The sequence below is a fragment of the Gracilinanus agilis genome, chromosome 1 (assembly GCF_016433145.1).
Source record: "Gracilinanus agilis isolate LMUSP501 chromosome 1, AgileGrace, whole genome shotgun sequence".
Classification (NCBI taxonomy): Eukaryota; Metazoa; Chordata; class Mammalia; order Didelphimorphia; family Didelphidae; genus Gracilinanus; species Gracilinanus agilis.
In genome coordinates this window covers 124323637-124337610 of record NC_058130.1, presented here as the reverse complement: position 1 = coordinate 124337610, position 13974 = coordinate 124323637, and the positions used below count along the sequence as shown (strand labels likewise).

General features: G+C 33.3%; 1 protein-coding gene across 1 annotated transcript in view; it reads left to right on the top strand.

Annotated features, from left to right (window-relative positions):
* The window catches only part of UHRF2 (ubiquitin like with PHD and ring finger domains 2), a 167323-nt gene that overhangs the window by 140260 nt on the left and 13089 nt on the right, over positions 1-13974 (top strand). The window contains exons 10-12 of the mRNA XM_044656620.1: positions 40-146; positions 4706-4868; positions 6089-6226. Coding sequence (XP_044512555.1) covers positions 40-146; positions 4706-4868; positions 6089-6226 — 408 coding nt within the window. The remainder of the gene's footprint in view (positions 1-39; positions 147-4705; positions 4869-6088; positions 6227-13974) is intronic.

Sequence of the window (13974 nt, the reverse complement as noted above, 5' to 3'; positions counted from 1 at the left end):
CTAATGTGATCATTTATAATAGAGCATAATTCTCTACAGGACCGAGGCGATGAATTCACTTATACTGGAAGTGGTGGTAGAGATCTTTCTGGTAACAAAAGGATTGGAGAACATTCATTCGATCAAACATTAACAAATATGAACAGGTAAAGAGATTTCTGTATACTTTTAAAAACATTCAGATTTTCACTTGTATGAAAATGAATTCTAACATACCTACAATAATACCTAAAAGACTAATGGACAGAATAGAAAATGTGAATTTTCAGTTAAAATTAAATGTTTTTTTAATAATACTTTTCCTTGTTTTAATAAAACCTCACCCCTTTTTTGGGTGGGTGGGGAGAATTCTTCAAATGAATTTTCAATTACAAAATAACAAACTATGCCCCTTAAGTGAGTTTAATTTACATTAAATACTTGCTGCTTATGTGGCACTATGCTAGGTGCTAGGAAAATTCAGATGAAATGATGTTATTCCTGCCTTTAAATTCACAATCTACTGGAGAAATTTACTAATTCTTAGTCCTTACAGAGTCATTGTCTCATTCCAGAATCAGAGACAAAAATCTTTACTTTATGCTATCTCCACTAGATTGATTCTCAGCCATCTACTACTTCATGTGTTATAAAAAGTAATACAGTATATGAAAATACTTTGATGTTCCATGAAGGTTTTATATTGTATTTTAAAAGTAAAATAATTCAGAACTCAAATTTTTATTACTCTTGAATGAATTCTTGGATATATAAATACTATAGCATGAAAATATCATTGAATTTAAACTTATATTTTATTAAATTTAAATTTGCTTTAAAATGTATATGTATCAGATATATGATTTTACAAAGCAAGCTTATTAATCTTTAAAATAGTATAATATTTATAGACACAGACATTATAGGCTATAGTTACCTAAGTTGTTCCATGTAATTTGTATATTAAACTGAATCTACACTCTAATATGATCCTTTGAATCCATGCGATGGGATCTTTTGATGAGTGAAATTGCCATAAAATCATGTCCTTTTCATAAAGATAAAGACTAGACCTGTGGTATCATTTGGTGTGGGGTAAAAATGGCCCTCAGGGTCCTAGTGAATGTAATGTTGAACATACATTTATACAACAGATCATAACTATTATTATTAAATGATTCAACTTATAAAAATAATCTTTTAATAAGGTTCTGATGTACTAGAAACAGTATATTTTATGGATTTTAATTATTTGATTTACATTTAATGTTTTCATCCCAATATTAGTACAAATATTAGAAAAAAGTATGTACTTTGGCAAAATGTGTAAATGACTGCATTATCACTTATTGATTTAGTGTTTTAGTATTGATTCTGTAAGAATTTTTATATTAGAAATAAAATTTAAAATTCATTTATCTATTACATATATTCTAACTTAAGGAATTTTATTGGTAACTGAACAAAAGCCAAATTGTTAACCACTTTTCAATAAGTATAATATTTGTTGGCTTAGAATTACCACAGTTTTTTCCCATATTATTGATTACTATATGAACTGTTTAAAAATATATCAATCAACAGAATTTCAAAGATTTATTCTATATATATCAGGTTACATAGAACCTGTACTCCTTCCAGGAATTCCTTCCACATTATTCCAGACAATAAGGTTGTATTTTTCTGAACCAGCCAAGGACACAGGAAAAATCTGCTAGGGATGGTGTTTCTCAAGCAGGAGTTTGAGCCTACCTTCATTTTTCTTTTTCTTTTTTTTTTTCCCCTGGAGAACATCTCCTCCTTAGCCAAAGTAATCTTTTTGTTTGTTTTAGGAGGGTTCCTGGGTGGAAGAGGGGTTGCTTTTGCTTTTGCATTTTTAAATCCTTTTTTGAACATTTATCTTCATAAAAATTTCCTTAAGATTTATTTTTCAAGCTTTCTTCAAAAAGGTACCTTCTTCCTTCAGACCTGTAGAAAGATCATTTTACTTCAGTACTACAAATCTCTCATTACAAACTATCATTTGTAATACTTAACTTTAAATTCTATTTAAGTTTCATAGATGATGGAAGAGAATCCAAATGTATAACATCAAGTTTACCACAAAAATATATTTTAAAATAGCTAGACAGAAATTAATATAGAACTGAGAATTTAGGACATCTCTCAATCTGGACATTTCATCCTTCTAGAATTTAATATGATTAGGACATTGAGTTCTGCGTTTTTCATGTTAGGGTTCAGGGACAAATCTAAACATGTCCCATGAATTTTAGAATTTTGGAAGATATTTTAAAGATAATCTACTCCAACTTGCTGGTTTCTGTTCCAACTTCAAGCTTTGTCTGATTTTCAAGAACTCATCTTTGGACTTTGGTCCAGGGCTAATCTTGAACATACTTTTGCATCCCCAGATAGTAGTCAGTTTGAATCTTGCACCTTGACTATCATCAGGGATTAGAAGTCAAACGTCTTGCTCTCTAGCTGCCCTACTTATAAAATGGCTAACAGAATAAATTAAACTGTGACCATTAGCTGATTCTGTTGTTATTACCACAACTGCCTTCTACTATTAAAAAGCAATGGATAGCTAAGGAACCCAAGCAATGGAAAAGCATATTGACTACTGGTTTCTTTATTTCTTTTCCATCCTCCAACTCCTTTGAAATAGTGAGCAAGGAATTAGTACTTATTTAAGATTATAAAATAATTCAAAATAACATTAAAAAATAGAAAGTTTGTCAGAGATTTCATTCAATGATACCATTTAATCATGACAAAGGAAAAATTTGTGGCTGCAGGTACTTGAGAGGAGCCTGTGTTATTTTAAAAAAATATATGCCATCAGAGTTATAAACATCAAAATAATGCTGATATTACCTATCAGTATTTCAAAAAACTTTGATTATATCAGCGTATTACTATGCTGAGTATAACATAACTGAAGATTTTTCACTTGAGAAAAAAAATTAAGGTTGGTAGCTATCAGAAAACAGAAAATTTTAAATAGTCCTTACATGTACAGATCCTTGTCTTTTTTAGTGAATCACTTTGTGGGTTCTTTTCAACCTAGTAAATGGATCAGAATTTTTCTTATGCAAAGAAATAAATATATTTTTTTCTCTGAACTTAGTTTGAAGTAGGATGCATAAAATCATCTTCATCTATAAAGTTCATCTCTTCATGGAAATTCCTCAAGAATCTTGTTGCTTTAAGTATTATATTAAAAAAATATATAATCTGATGGACTTGTAATGGCAATAGTGCAGGTTCTAGTCTCTATTATAGGAAGACTCAATGAAGCATAATATTAATAATTTTGCACAAATTTTAATGTATATTTAACTAATGTTGTCCCTTAAAATTCCAATACTTTAAACACAAAGCTCAGTGTTAGCCTAAGTTTAGAAATTTTTTTTCTTTTCTGAAGTACACATTCTAATGTCATAGTCTCTCCATCAGTATTTTATAATGCCTTACATGGCCAGCTTTGTTAACTACTTAGGTACCATTAAAGGAAAAATAGCTCATTATCTCATTTCACTTTGAAAATATAATTCCATTCATAGGATTTATCATTGGGTAGGTTAGTGATCCAGTATGAATATTCACATCTTCCATTCTGAGAAAGATAGGACTGCTTCCTATGCAAGAAAATATGTTCCTTTCTTTGTCCATGGCTGACATTGATGTGTACTTGTGTTTGTTTGTTTGGTTGGTTTGTTTTTTTTTTCATGAAAATTGAGTTACTTTTCCCTCCTTGAAACTTAGTCTTCTTAATTTTATCTTTTCTCTAAAATCAAGAAATGGAGACTTTCTTATAGATTAGAAGAGTAGCAAAGCCCATCAAAAACCTCTGGTTAATTGTATTTAAGACTAATATACTCTTTATCCAGTAAAAGTCTTCTAGCAGCTGGAATCTCCTTTGCTTCCTTGCTGAATTAGTCAATCTATAAAGAAGTTTTGATCATCTAATCTGAAACTTCTTTCCTAAAATGTACCACCTTCCCCTTGTGATATTATGGATTGTCAATATCTAATAGGCTACCAAAGATCTTGAACTTCTTAATTCTCATCTGGATGCTTAAGCTATTTCAAATGCATCTTTTTGCTGAGGACTTCTTTAGGACATTATTCTTAAATAAGTCTTACTTGACTTTAGTCTTTTTCTAACAATCATTGTTTTATAAGACTCTATTGTCTGGAATAATATGGAAAGGAAGTTTTGAAAGGTTGTTTTTGCCTTACTTGATAAATCTGGCTTTCCAGAATCCTTTCCACATTATTCCAGCAATCCCCCTTTCCCCAATCAAATAATAACTTGAAAAAAAGTCCCATAACTGAAAAGTGGTTTGCTTGCTTTAGTTTTCCAAGGTTCCCCATTCTCTCAACACAAGTTATTTTAAGAAAAAAATTCCATGTGTTTCCAGTTGTTTTCTATTATACATGGCACAGATGTTACTACTTTCAGAAGAACCCACAGGCTCTCTGGGAACCACTCCCCTGGCTTTGGGGATGGCATCAGAAAACTGATTTCTCTGTCTTCTCTGCTGGTTGGGGAAAGCATAATCCTAATATCTGGAATAATATGGAAGGAATCATAGAATCTAAGCCATCAGGTAAGGCAAAATTCACCTTTTAACTTGGCTAATGATATGTTATCATCATGTACTTGGTAGAAGCATGATTGTTTGGTATGAAGAAAACTTCTTTATCTTTTTCTTAGGGCATTAGCCCTAAACTGTGATGCTCCATTGGATAATAAAAATGGAGGCGAATCAAAGAATTGGAGAGCTGGTAAGCCAGTTCGAGTGATACGTAGTGCAAAAGGACGGAGGATCAGCAAATATGCTCCTGAGGAAGGCAACAGATATGATGGAATTTACAAGGTGCTCATTCTAACATCATATTGCTTTATTCATTAAAACAGCATTCTGGGGACAGCTAAGTACCACGATGGATAAAGAGCCAGGCCAGGAGACTGGAGGACCTGGGTTCAGTTCAACCTCAAAACTTCCTAACTATGTGACCCTGGGCAAGTCACTTGACCCCAACTGCCTAGCCCTTAACCTCTCTTCTGCCTTGGAGCTGATGCTTAGAATCAGTTCTAAGATAGAAGACTCAAGGTCTTTTCTTTTATTATTATTTAATAGTATTTTGGGTGCTGCCCCCAGATTGCTATTAAAGATGCAATAGGGGATACCTAAAAACAAAATATCATTTCTTCTGGGAACTTGCTTATATCCCTTTGAGAAACATCTAGAAATGTGATAAATGTATGCAGAGCAAATTTTTATAGCGTACCAGCATGCAATAAACGTGACTACTTTTATTATAATAGCCTGGTAAAGTCTTTGACAGAGATTTGCCATGTTCAGATTGGGGAAAGTAATGAAACTTATGTTTTCTAAATTGCATGTATTTTTGCATTTTAAAAGAATAACAGATATAATAACTACAATTGAAGAACTTGATTTTTGTTATAATTACTGTTCTTTTCAGTATGAACACTGGGTAGTTTCCATTCTAGAAGTGAAAGAAGTTAGAGATTTGCCAAGATTTCCTAAACCATAGTTGTATTTAATAGTCCTAATTAAAAATAGGCATCTATTCTTGGCTTAATGTATGCGTGCTTGGTTTTTTGAAATCTTTTAGAAATTGCCTTTAATTATGTTTTTTCAATATATATCTGCTCTGTAATATTCTTCCATATGTAACTATTATTCATCACTATATATTCAATATATCTACTTTAACAAAATAGGTACATTTTATATTAAAATAGAAAAGTGTTTTACAATATTAAACTGTATATAACTATACTTACCCCTTTATATTCAAAATATATCTATTTGACATACTAGATACATTTTTATATTAAAATAGTGACAAGAACAATTAAACAGTTTGGTAAAAGCATTTTATTTCTACAAAATTAATTCTCCTTACTCTTTTAGAATTTGTGTTAGTAAATATATATTATTATATAAAATAATCACTGCCTCCTACAATGAGAAAACTGATTTTGTAAAGTCCCTTCCCCCTTCTTAAATTTGAAAAACTATTATGGCAAACACTATAAAAAGTCCTAGGCTCTTTTATGATTTAGGTGGTGAAATACTGGCCAGAAATTGGAAAATGTGGATTCTTGGTTTGGCGCTATCTTCTACGAAGGGATGATGTTGAACCTGCACCTTGGACTGCAGAAGGGATAGAACGGTCAAAGAATCTACGTCTAAGTGTTCAGGTTAGAACCTATTTACAGATTTCATCTCTTTAAAAAATATATGTGCCCTTTACATGATTATTAAGGACTAAATGTGACCAAGTGAAGTGGTTTGGGGAAAATGTGACCAAGTGAAGTTGAGGGAAAAATTGTGAAGGAACTCAGTAGCAGAGGTAGAAAAAATGCCTTAGAAGACAAAGAGAGAAAGGTTGTACCCCAAGAGTAGGAATTTGTTCTAAGACTATTAATCCTGGGAATGGCTGAACAAATTGTGCTATATGATTGTGATGGAGCACTATTGTGGTATAAGAAATGATTAGAGGAATGGGTCAGAAAAAACCTGGAAAGATTTATATGAACCAATGCAAAGTGAAATAAGCAGAACCAGGGGCAACACTGTAGAGAGCAGTAGCAGTATTGTAACAGAGATCAACTGTGAAAGACTTTAGCTACTCTGATCAATATAGTGATCTAAGACGATTCCAAAGGGTTCATGTTGAAAAATGATATCCACTTCCAGAGAGAGAACTGGTAAACTCTGAGTGCAGATTAAAGCATATTTTCTTTATTTTTCTTGGGACATATGTGTGTATGTGAGTGTTTTGCAGCACAGGTAATAAGAAAATATATTTTTCATGACTCCACATGTATAAGCAATAATATGTTGCTATTATATAATACCATATACCTGGGGGGGGCGGGGTCCATGGAGGGAGATAATTTAAAACAACAGCTTTTAGGGGACAGCTGGGTAGATCAGTGGATTGAGAGCCAGACCTAGAGATGGGAGATCCTCAGACACTTCCCAGCTGTGTGACCCTAGGCAAGTCATTTAACCCCCATTGCCTAGCCCTTACTACTCTTCTGCCTTAGAGACAATATACAGTATTAACTCCAAGACAGAAGGTAAGGGTTTAAAAAAAAAACATCTTTTAAATGACTATTTAAAAATAATAAAATTTAAAAGAAGGGGGGAAAAGGCCTGGTGGGAAAGAAGCAAATCCCCCATTAAAGGGTGAGATGTTCTCAGTGCTTAGGAAAATAATATATTCAGGGAATTTGAAGGAGAGAAAGAAAGGTAATTAAAGCATCCTGAGAGGAGTCCTAGAAGATGCCTCTGGGAGAAGGCATGTGACGTGATCAAAGGTGTCTGTCTGCTTTCTCCCTCACTCCTTTTTCCTTAAGGCCTCTTCTTTCCTCTCCATGGGTCTGTTCTCTGCTACTTGACCTATAGGGCTTTTTGGCTTTCTCCATGCTTCTGTTATATGATAACTCACAAGACCTTGTTTCTTGGTTTATTTTTATGTGTGGTAAATGGCAGAGTGGAACAAGGTTCAGATTGCTTCCCCTTCTTCCCCACCCATTCCCCAGCATCTCATACAGCCAAGACTTTCTCCCTGATCTATTCCCATTGTATGTTTTTTTTTCATGTGACTAGATAGTTTTCATTTCTTCTTCTGAAAAATGGCTTTTGACCATTTGTCCACTAGGAAATGTCCTTTATTTGTATAAATCTCACTCAGTTCCCTAAATATCTGGGAAATGAGGCCTTTATCAGAGAAACTTGCTATAAAATATTTTCCCCAGTTTTCCTGTTTTGCTTCTAATTTTGCCTACATTAGTTTTGTTAGTACAAAAGTTTTTTATCTTATGATCAAAATTATCTATTTTACTTCTCTGTTCTTCTATCTCTTATTTGCCCATAAATTCTTCCCATATCTATAGATTTGGTAGATATGGTTTTTTCAGGCTTCCCTAATTATGGTATCATCCTTTACATCCAAATCATTTATCCATTTTAACCCTATCTTGGTATATATAGAGTTTGAGGTGTTGGCCTCTGCCTAATTTTTTTTCATTTTTAAAATTTTTATTTTGAATATTTTCTCATAGTTAAAATGTTTCATGTTCTTTCCCTCTCCCCCAAACCTCTCTACTCCCCTAACCCCCCTTAGCCAACACACAATTCCACTGGGTTTTACATGTGTCATTGATTAAGACCTAATTCCATATTATTAATAATTGGACTAGAATTATCATTTAGTGTCTACATCCCCAATAATATCCCCATCAGCCCATGTGTTCAAGCAGTTGTTTTTCTTCTGTGTTTCTCCCCCCACAGTTCTTCCTCTGAATGTGGCTAGTTTTCTTTCTCATAAGTCCCTCAGCCTTGCTCTGGATTCTTGCATTGCTAGTAGAAAAGTTCATTATGTTCGATTGTACCACAGTGTATCAGTCTCTGTGTACAATGTTTTCCTGGTTCTGCTCCTTTCAGTCTGCATCAATTCCTGGAGGTCTTTCTAGTTCACATGGAATTCCTCCAGTTCTTTATTCCTTTGAGTACAATAGTATTCCATAACCAACAGATACCACAATTTTTCAGCCATTTCCCAATTGAAGGACATTCTCTCATTTTCCATTTTTTTGCGTGGCTATAAATATTTTTGTAAAAGTCTTTTTCCTTATTATCTCTTTGGGGTATAAACCAAGCAGTGGTATGGCTGGGTCAAAAGGCAGATAGTCTTTTAAAGCCCTTTGGGCATAGTTCCAAATTGCCATCCAGAATGGTTGGATCAGTTCACATCTTCACCAGCAATGCATCAATGTCCCAATTTTGCCACATCCTCTCCAACATTCATTACTCTCCCCTGCTGTCATTTTAGCCAATCTGCTAGGTGTGAGGTGATACCTCAGAGTTGTTCTAATTTGCATTTCTCTAATTATTAGAGATTTAGAACACTTTCTCATGTGCTTATTGATTTTGATTTCTTTATCTGAAAATTGCCATGTCCCTTGCCCATTTATCAATTGGGGGATGGCTTGATTTTTTGTACAGTTGATTTAGCTCCTTGTATGTTTGAGTAATTAGACCTTTGTCTGAGTATTTTGTTATAAAGATTTTTTTCCCAATTTGTTGTTTCCCTTCTAATTTTGGTAGCATTGGTTTTGTCTGTACAAAAACTTTTTAGTTTAATGTAGTCAAAATTATTTATTTTACATTTTGTAATTTTTTTCTAGCTCTTGCTTGGTTTTAAAATCTTTCCTTTCCCAGAGATCTGACAAGTATACTATTCTGTGCTTACCTAATTTACTTATAGTTTCCTTCTTTATATTCAAGTCATTTACTTATTCTGAGTTTATCTTGGTACAGGGTGTGAGGTGTTGATCTCACCCAATCTCTCCCATATTGTTTTCCAATTTTCCCAGCAGTTTTTGTAAAATAGTGGATTTTTGTCCCCAAAGCTGGATTCTTTGGGTTTATTGTAGACTGCCTTGCTGAGGTTGCTTACCCCTAGTCTATTCCACTGATCTTCCTTGCTGTTTAGTCGCCAGTACCATATTGTTTTGATGACTACTGCTTCATAGTACAGTTTAAGATCTGATATTGCTAGGCCACCTTCCTTCATATTTTTTTTTTCATTATTTCCCTTGATATTCTTGGTCTTTCGTTCTTCCAAATGAACTTTGTTATAGTTTTTTCTAACTTAGCAAAAAAGTTTTTTGGTAGTTTGATAGGTATAGCACTAAATAAGTAAATTAATTTGGGTAGGGTGGTCATTTTTGTTATGTTAGCTCGTCCTACCCATGAGCAATTAATGTTTTTCCAGTTGTTTAGATCTAGTTTTAATTGTGTGGAAAGGGTTTCATAGTTGTGTTCGTGTAATTCCTGTGTTTGTCTTGGCCCTCTGCCTAATTTCTGCCAAACTACTTTCTGGTTTTCTCAGGAATTTATGTTACCTATTGAGTTCTTACCCCAAAAGTGTGGATCTTTGGATTTGTCCAACACTAGATTATTGTGTTCATTTACTTGTGTATATTATGTACCTAATCTATTCTACTAATCCACCATTAAACCATATCAGATTGTTTTGATGATTACTACATTGTAATATAGTTTGAAATCTGGAACTTCTGAGCCATCTTCCTTCACCTTTTTTTCTCCATTGGCCTCTTGATTTTTTTATCTTTTTTTTCTCCAGGTGAATTTCTTACTAACATTTCGAGCTCCATAAAATAATTTTTTGATAGTTTGATTGTTATGACACTGAATAAGTTAACTAATTTAGGTTAGAATTGACATTTTTTATTATATTCACTTCACCTACTCCTGATCAGTTAATATTTTTCCACTTGTTTAATCTGTCTTTATTTCTGTGGTGAAGTGTTTTGTAATCATATTCATATAATCCCCAAGTTTGCCTTGGCAAGTAGACACCTAAATATTTTATATTTTCTATGGTAATTTTAAATGAATTTATCTTTATTTCTTGCTGGGTTTTGTTAGTAGTATATAGAAATGCTGATAATTTATGTAGATATATTTTATGTCCTACAGCTTTGCTAAAGTTATTATTTCAGCTACTTTTTTAGTTGATTCTCTAGGTTTCTTTTTATACCATCATATCATTTGCCAAGAGTGATAGTTTTATTTCTTCATTGCCTATTTTTATTCCTTCAATTTCTATTTCTTGTCTTATTGCTATAGCTAGCATTTCTAATTCAATATTGAATGATAGTGGTAATGATAGATATCTTTATTTCACTCCTGATCTTAAAGGGAAGGCCTCAAGTTTATCCCTATCACAGATAATGCTTGCCTTTTCTTTTAGCTAGATGCAACTTATTTTAAGAGGGGTTCCAGTAATTCCTGTGCTTTCCAGTGTTCTTAATAGGAATAGGTGTCAAAATATGTGAAAGACTTTTTCTGCATCTATTAATATAATCATATGATATTTGTTGTTCTAGTTATTGATATGGTCAATTATATTGATTGTTTTCCTAATATTGAATTAGTCCTGCATTCCTGGTATAAATATCACATGGTCATAGTGCAGATGATCTTTGTGATATATTGCTATAATCTCCTTGCTAGCATTTTATTTAAACTTTTGCATCAATATTCATTAAGGAAAATGGTCTATAGTTTTCTTTCTCTGTGTTTGCTCTCTCTGACTTAGGTATCAAAAATATATTTGGTTAATAAATTTGGTAGAACTCCTTTACCTATTTTTTCAAATAATTTATATAGTATTAGGATTAATTGTTCCTTAAATGTTTAATTGAATTCACTTGTAAATTCATCTGGTCTTGATGACTTTTTCTTAAATAATATATTGATGGTTTATTCAGTTTTTTTAATAAGATATGGTTATTTAAGTATCCTATTGCCTCTTCTGTTAATATGGGCAATTTATATTTTTGCAGATATTCATTTATTTTGCTTATATTGTCAGTTTTACTGGAATAAAATTGGGCAAAATAACTCCTGATAGTTGCTTTAATTTCCTCTTTATTTGGTCATGAATTATTCTTTTTCATTTTTTATGCTGGTAATTTGGTTTTATTTTTTCCTTTAAAATCAAAATAGCCATTGATTTATCTGTTTTACTGTTTTGTTTTTTAATAAGGCCAGCTCCTAGTTTTATTCATGAGTTCTGCTTTCATTATTATTAATCCCTCCTTTGATTTTCAGGATTTCCATTTTGGTGTTTAGTTGGAGATTTTTAATTTGTTCATTTTCCAGGTGTTTTTTTAGTTTCCTGCCTAATTCATTGATCTGTTTGTTCTCTCTTTTATTGACGTATGTATTTAGAGTTATAAATTTTCCCCTAAGTATTGATTTGGCTGCATCTCACAGATTTTAGAAATTTATCTCATTGTTGTCATTCTCTTTATTTTTTTTAATCCTTTTGTCCTAGTATCAGTTCCCAGGACTGAAGAGTGGTAAAGACTAGGCAACTGAGATTAAGTTACTTGACCGGAGTCACAGAGCTCAGAAGTGTCTATGGCCATATTCGAACCCAGGACCTTCCAGATTCCAGGCCTGGCTTTCTCTCCACTAAGAGGCCCAGCTGCCTGTCATTCTCTTTAATGAAATTATTGTTTCTCTAATTTGTTCTTTGATTCATTTTTTCTTTAGGATTAGACTATTTAGTTTTCAATTAATTTTTGCTTTGTGCTTTGTTATATTGAAACTCTGGGAGCTGAGAGTCTCACCATTGATTGACAGGTGAAGACCGTTGGACATCAGAATGTTCCCAGAGGCCATGAGGAGAGGGGAGAAAGCAGTTCGCCTAGGTGGTATAAATACCCTGCCAGCCCTGGCTTTTGGTTCCTTTCTTTCCCTTGGACCTGAGGTCTGTAGACCCTGGTCTATTGGGATCTGAGGCTTGCTTGGCTCAACCTTGCAAGAACTCCTGTCTTGTATCTCATTAACATTTGCCAACCTGTATCCAGACCGTGAATCCTCTTATTCTACTGTCCCTAGATATTTAGGAATTCAAACCATCTTTAGATATCTAGGTATCCCGGGCCTGGGAGGGATCCGGGAAGTGGGCAGGAGAAGAAGAAGAGGGTGGAAAAGGGGCGGTTCCTGAAGGCTGTAAAGGCATAACATCTAGCAGAAAGAAGAAGCTGAAAGACATCAAACAACAGCTTGCTTGCTCTGGTTTGGCTGTGGCCAGGCTGAGCCAGAGGAGCTAATAACAAGCCAGAATAATTTACCTGCCTACAGCTCTGAGGGATTACTATTATCAAAATTAGTTTAGGGTTTCCCAATTCCTCTTCCCATTTCCTAATATTCCTTCTTTGCTAATATATAAAGTTATTCAAGTACCTTCCTGGAGTGGTTGTTTCATCACTTCTCTGGGAAGGGAGCAACGCAGTCAGATAAACGTGTCCAAGGCTAATAGAGCCCAATATCCACCATTAATCAACCCCAGGTGGGACCTGACAGGGATATTCATTCATTGACCTGAAGGATCCTGTCTGGGCACTGTTATAAAGGAGGGAGGTGTTACATCATCTAGCTAGGTGGCAAGAGTCAATAGCTACATATCTGAACTACCACTACTGTCACCCAATTAAGAGTAGTAATATTCAGTTTACCCTCTCTCTACCCCATTTATTTATAGTAGCTTCCAAAGCTCTTTATTAAATATAATTTTTATTGCATTATGGCCTGGAAAGTGTGTTTAATATTTGTGCTTTTCTGTATTTGAATGTGAAGTTTTTATGCTCTGATACATGGTCAAGTTTTGTGAAGATGCCATATACATTGGAAAACAAAAGAATGCTCCTTTCTATTCTCATTCAGTTTTCTCCAAATGTCTATTATTATATCTATTAAAAAATTATTTTAATCTCCTTGACTTCTTTCTTATTTATCTAGGCTAGATTTTATCTATCTCTGATGGGGAAAATTGAGATCCCCCATTAGTCTAATTTTACTATCTTATTTCTTCCTTTAATTCATTTAAATTTTCCTTTATGAACTGGATGTTATACCATTTGGTGCATATATATTTAGTATTAATATTACTTCATTATCCATGATTCCTTTTAGCAAAATTTAGTTTCTCTATCTCTTTTAATTTAGTTGGTTTTTACTTTTGCTTTGTCTGTGGTCATGATTGCTACCTTTTTTAACTTGGGCTGATACATAATAGATTTTGTTTTAGTCCTTTATTTTAATTCTCTGTGTCACTTTGTCAGGTATGTTTCTTGTAAACAACATATTGTTGGATTCTGGTTTATAATCCATTCTGCTATCCACTTCCATTTTATGGATATGTTCGTCTCATTCACAGTTATGATACTACCTATACATTTCCCTCCGTCCTATTTTCTTCTATTTATCCTTCTTTTATCTCTCTCTCTCTCATTTTAAAATTAATATTCAATATCTCTAAAGTATACTATTTATAGAGATTTATTAATATTTAACCAGAGAGCCAGAGAACACAGTGAACATTCCCCACTCAATTCAC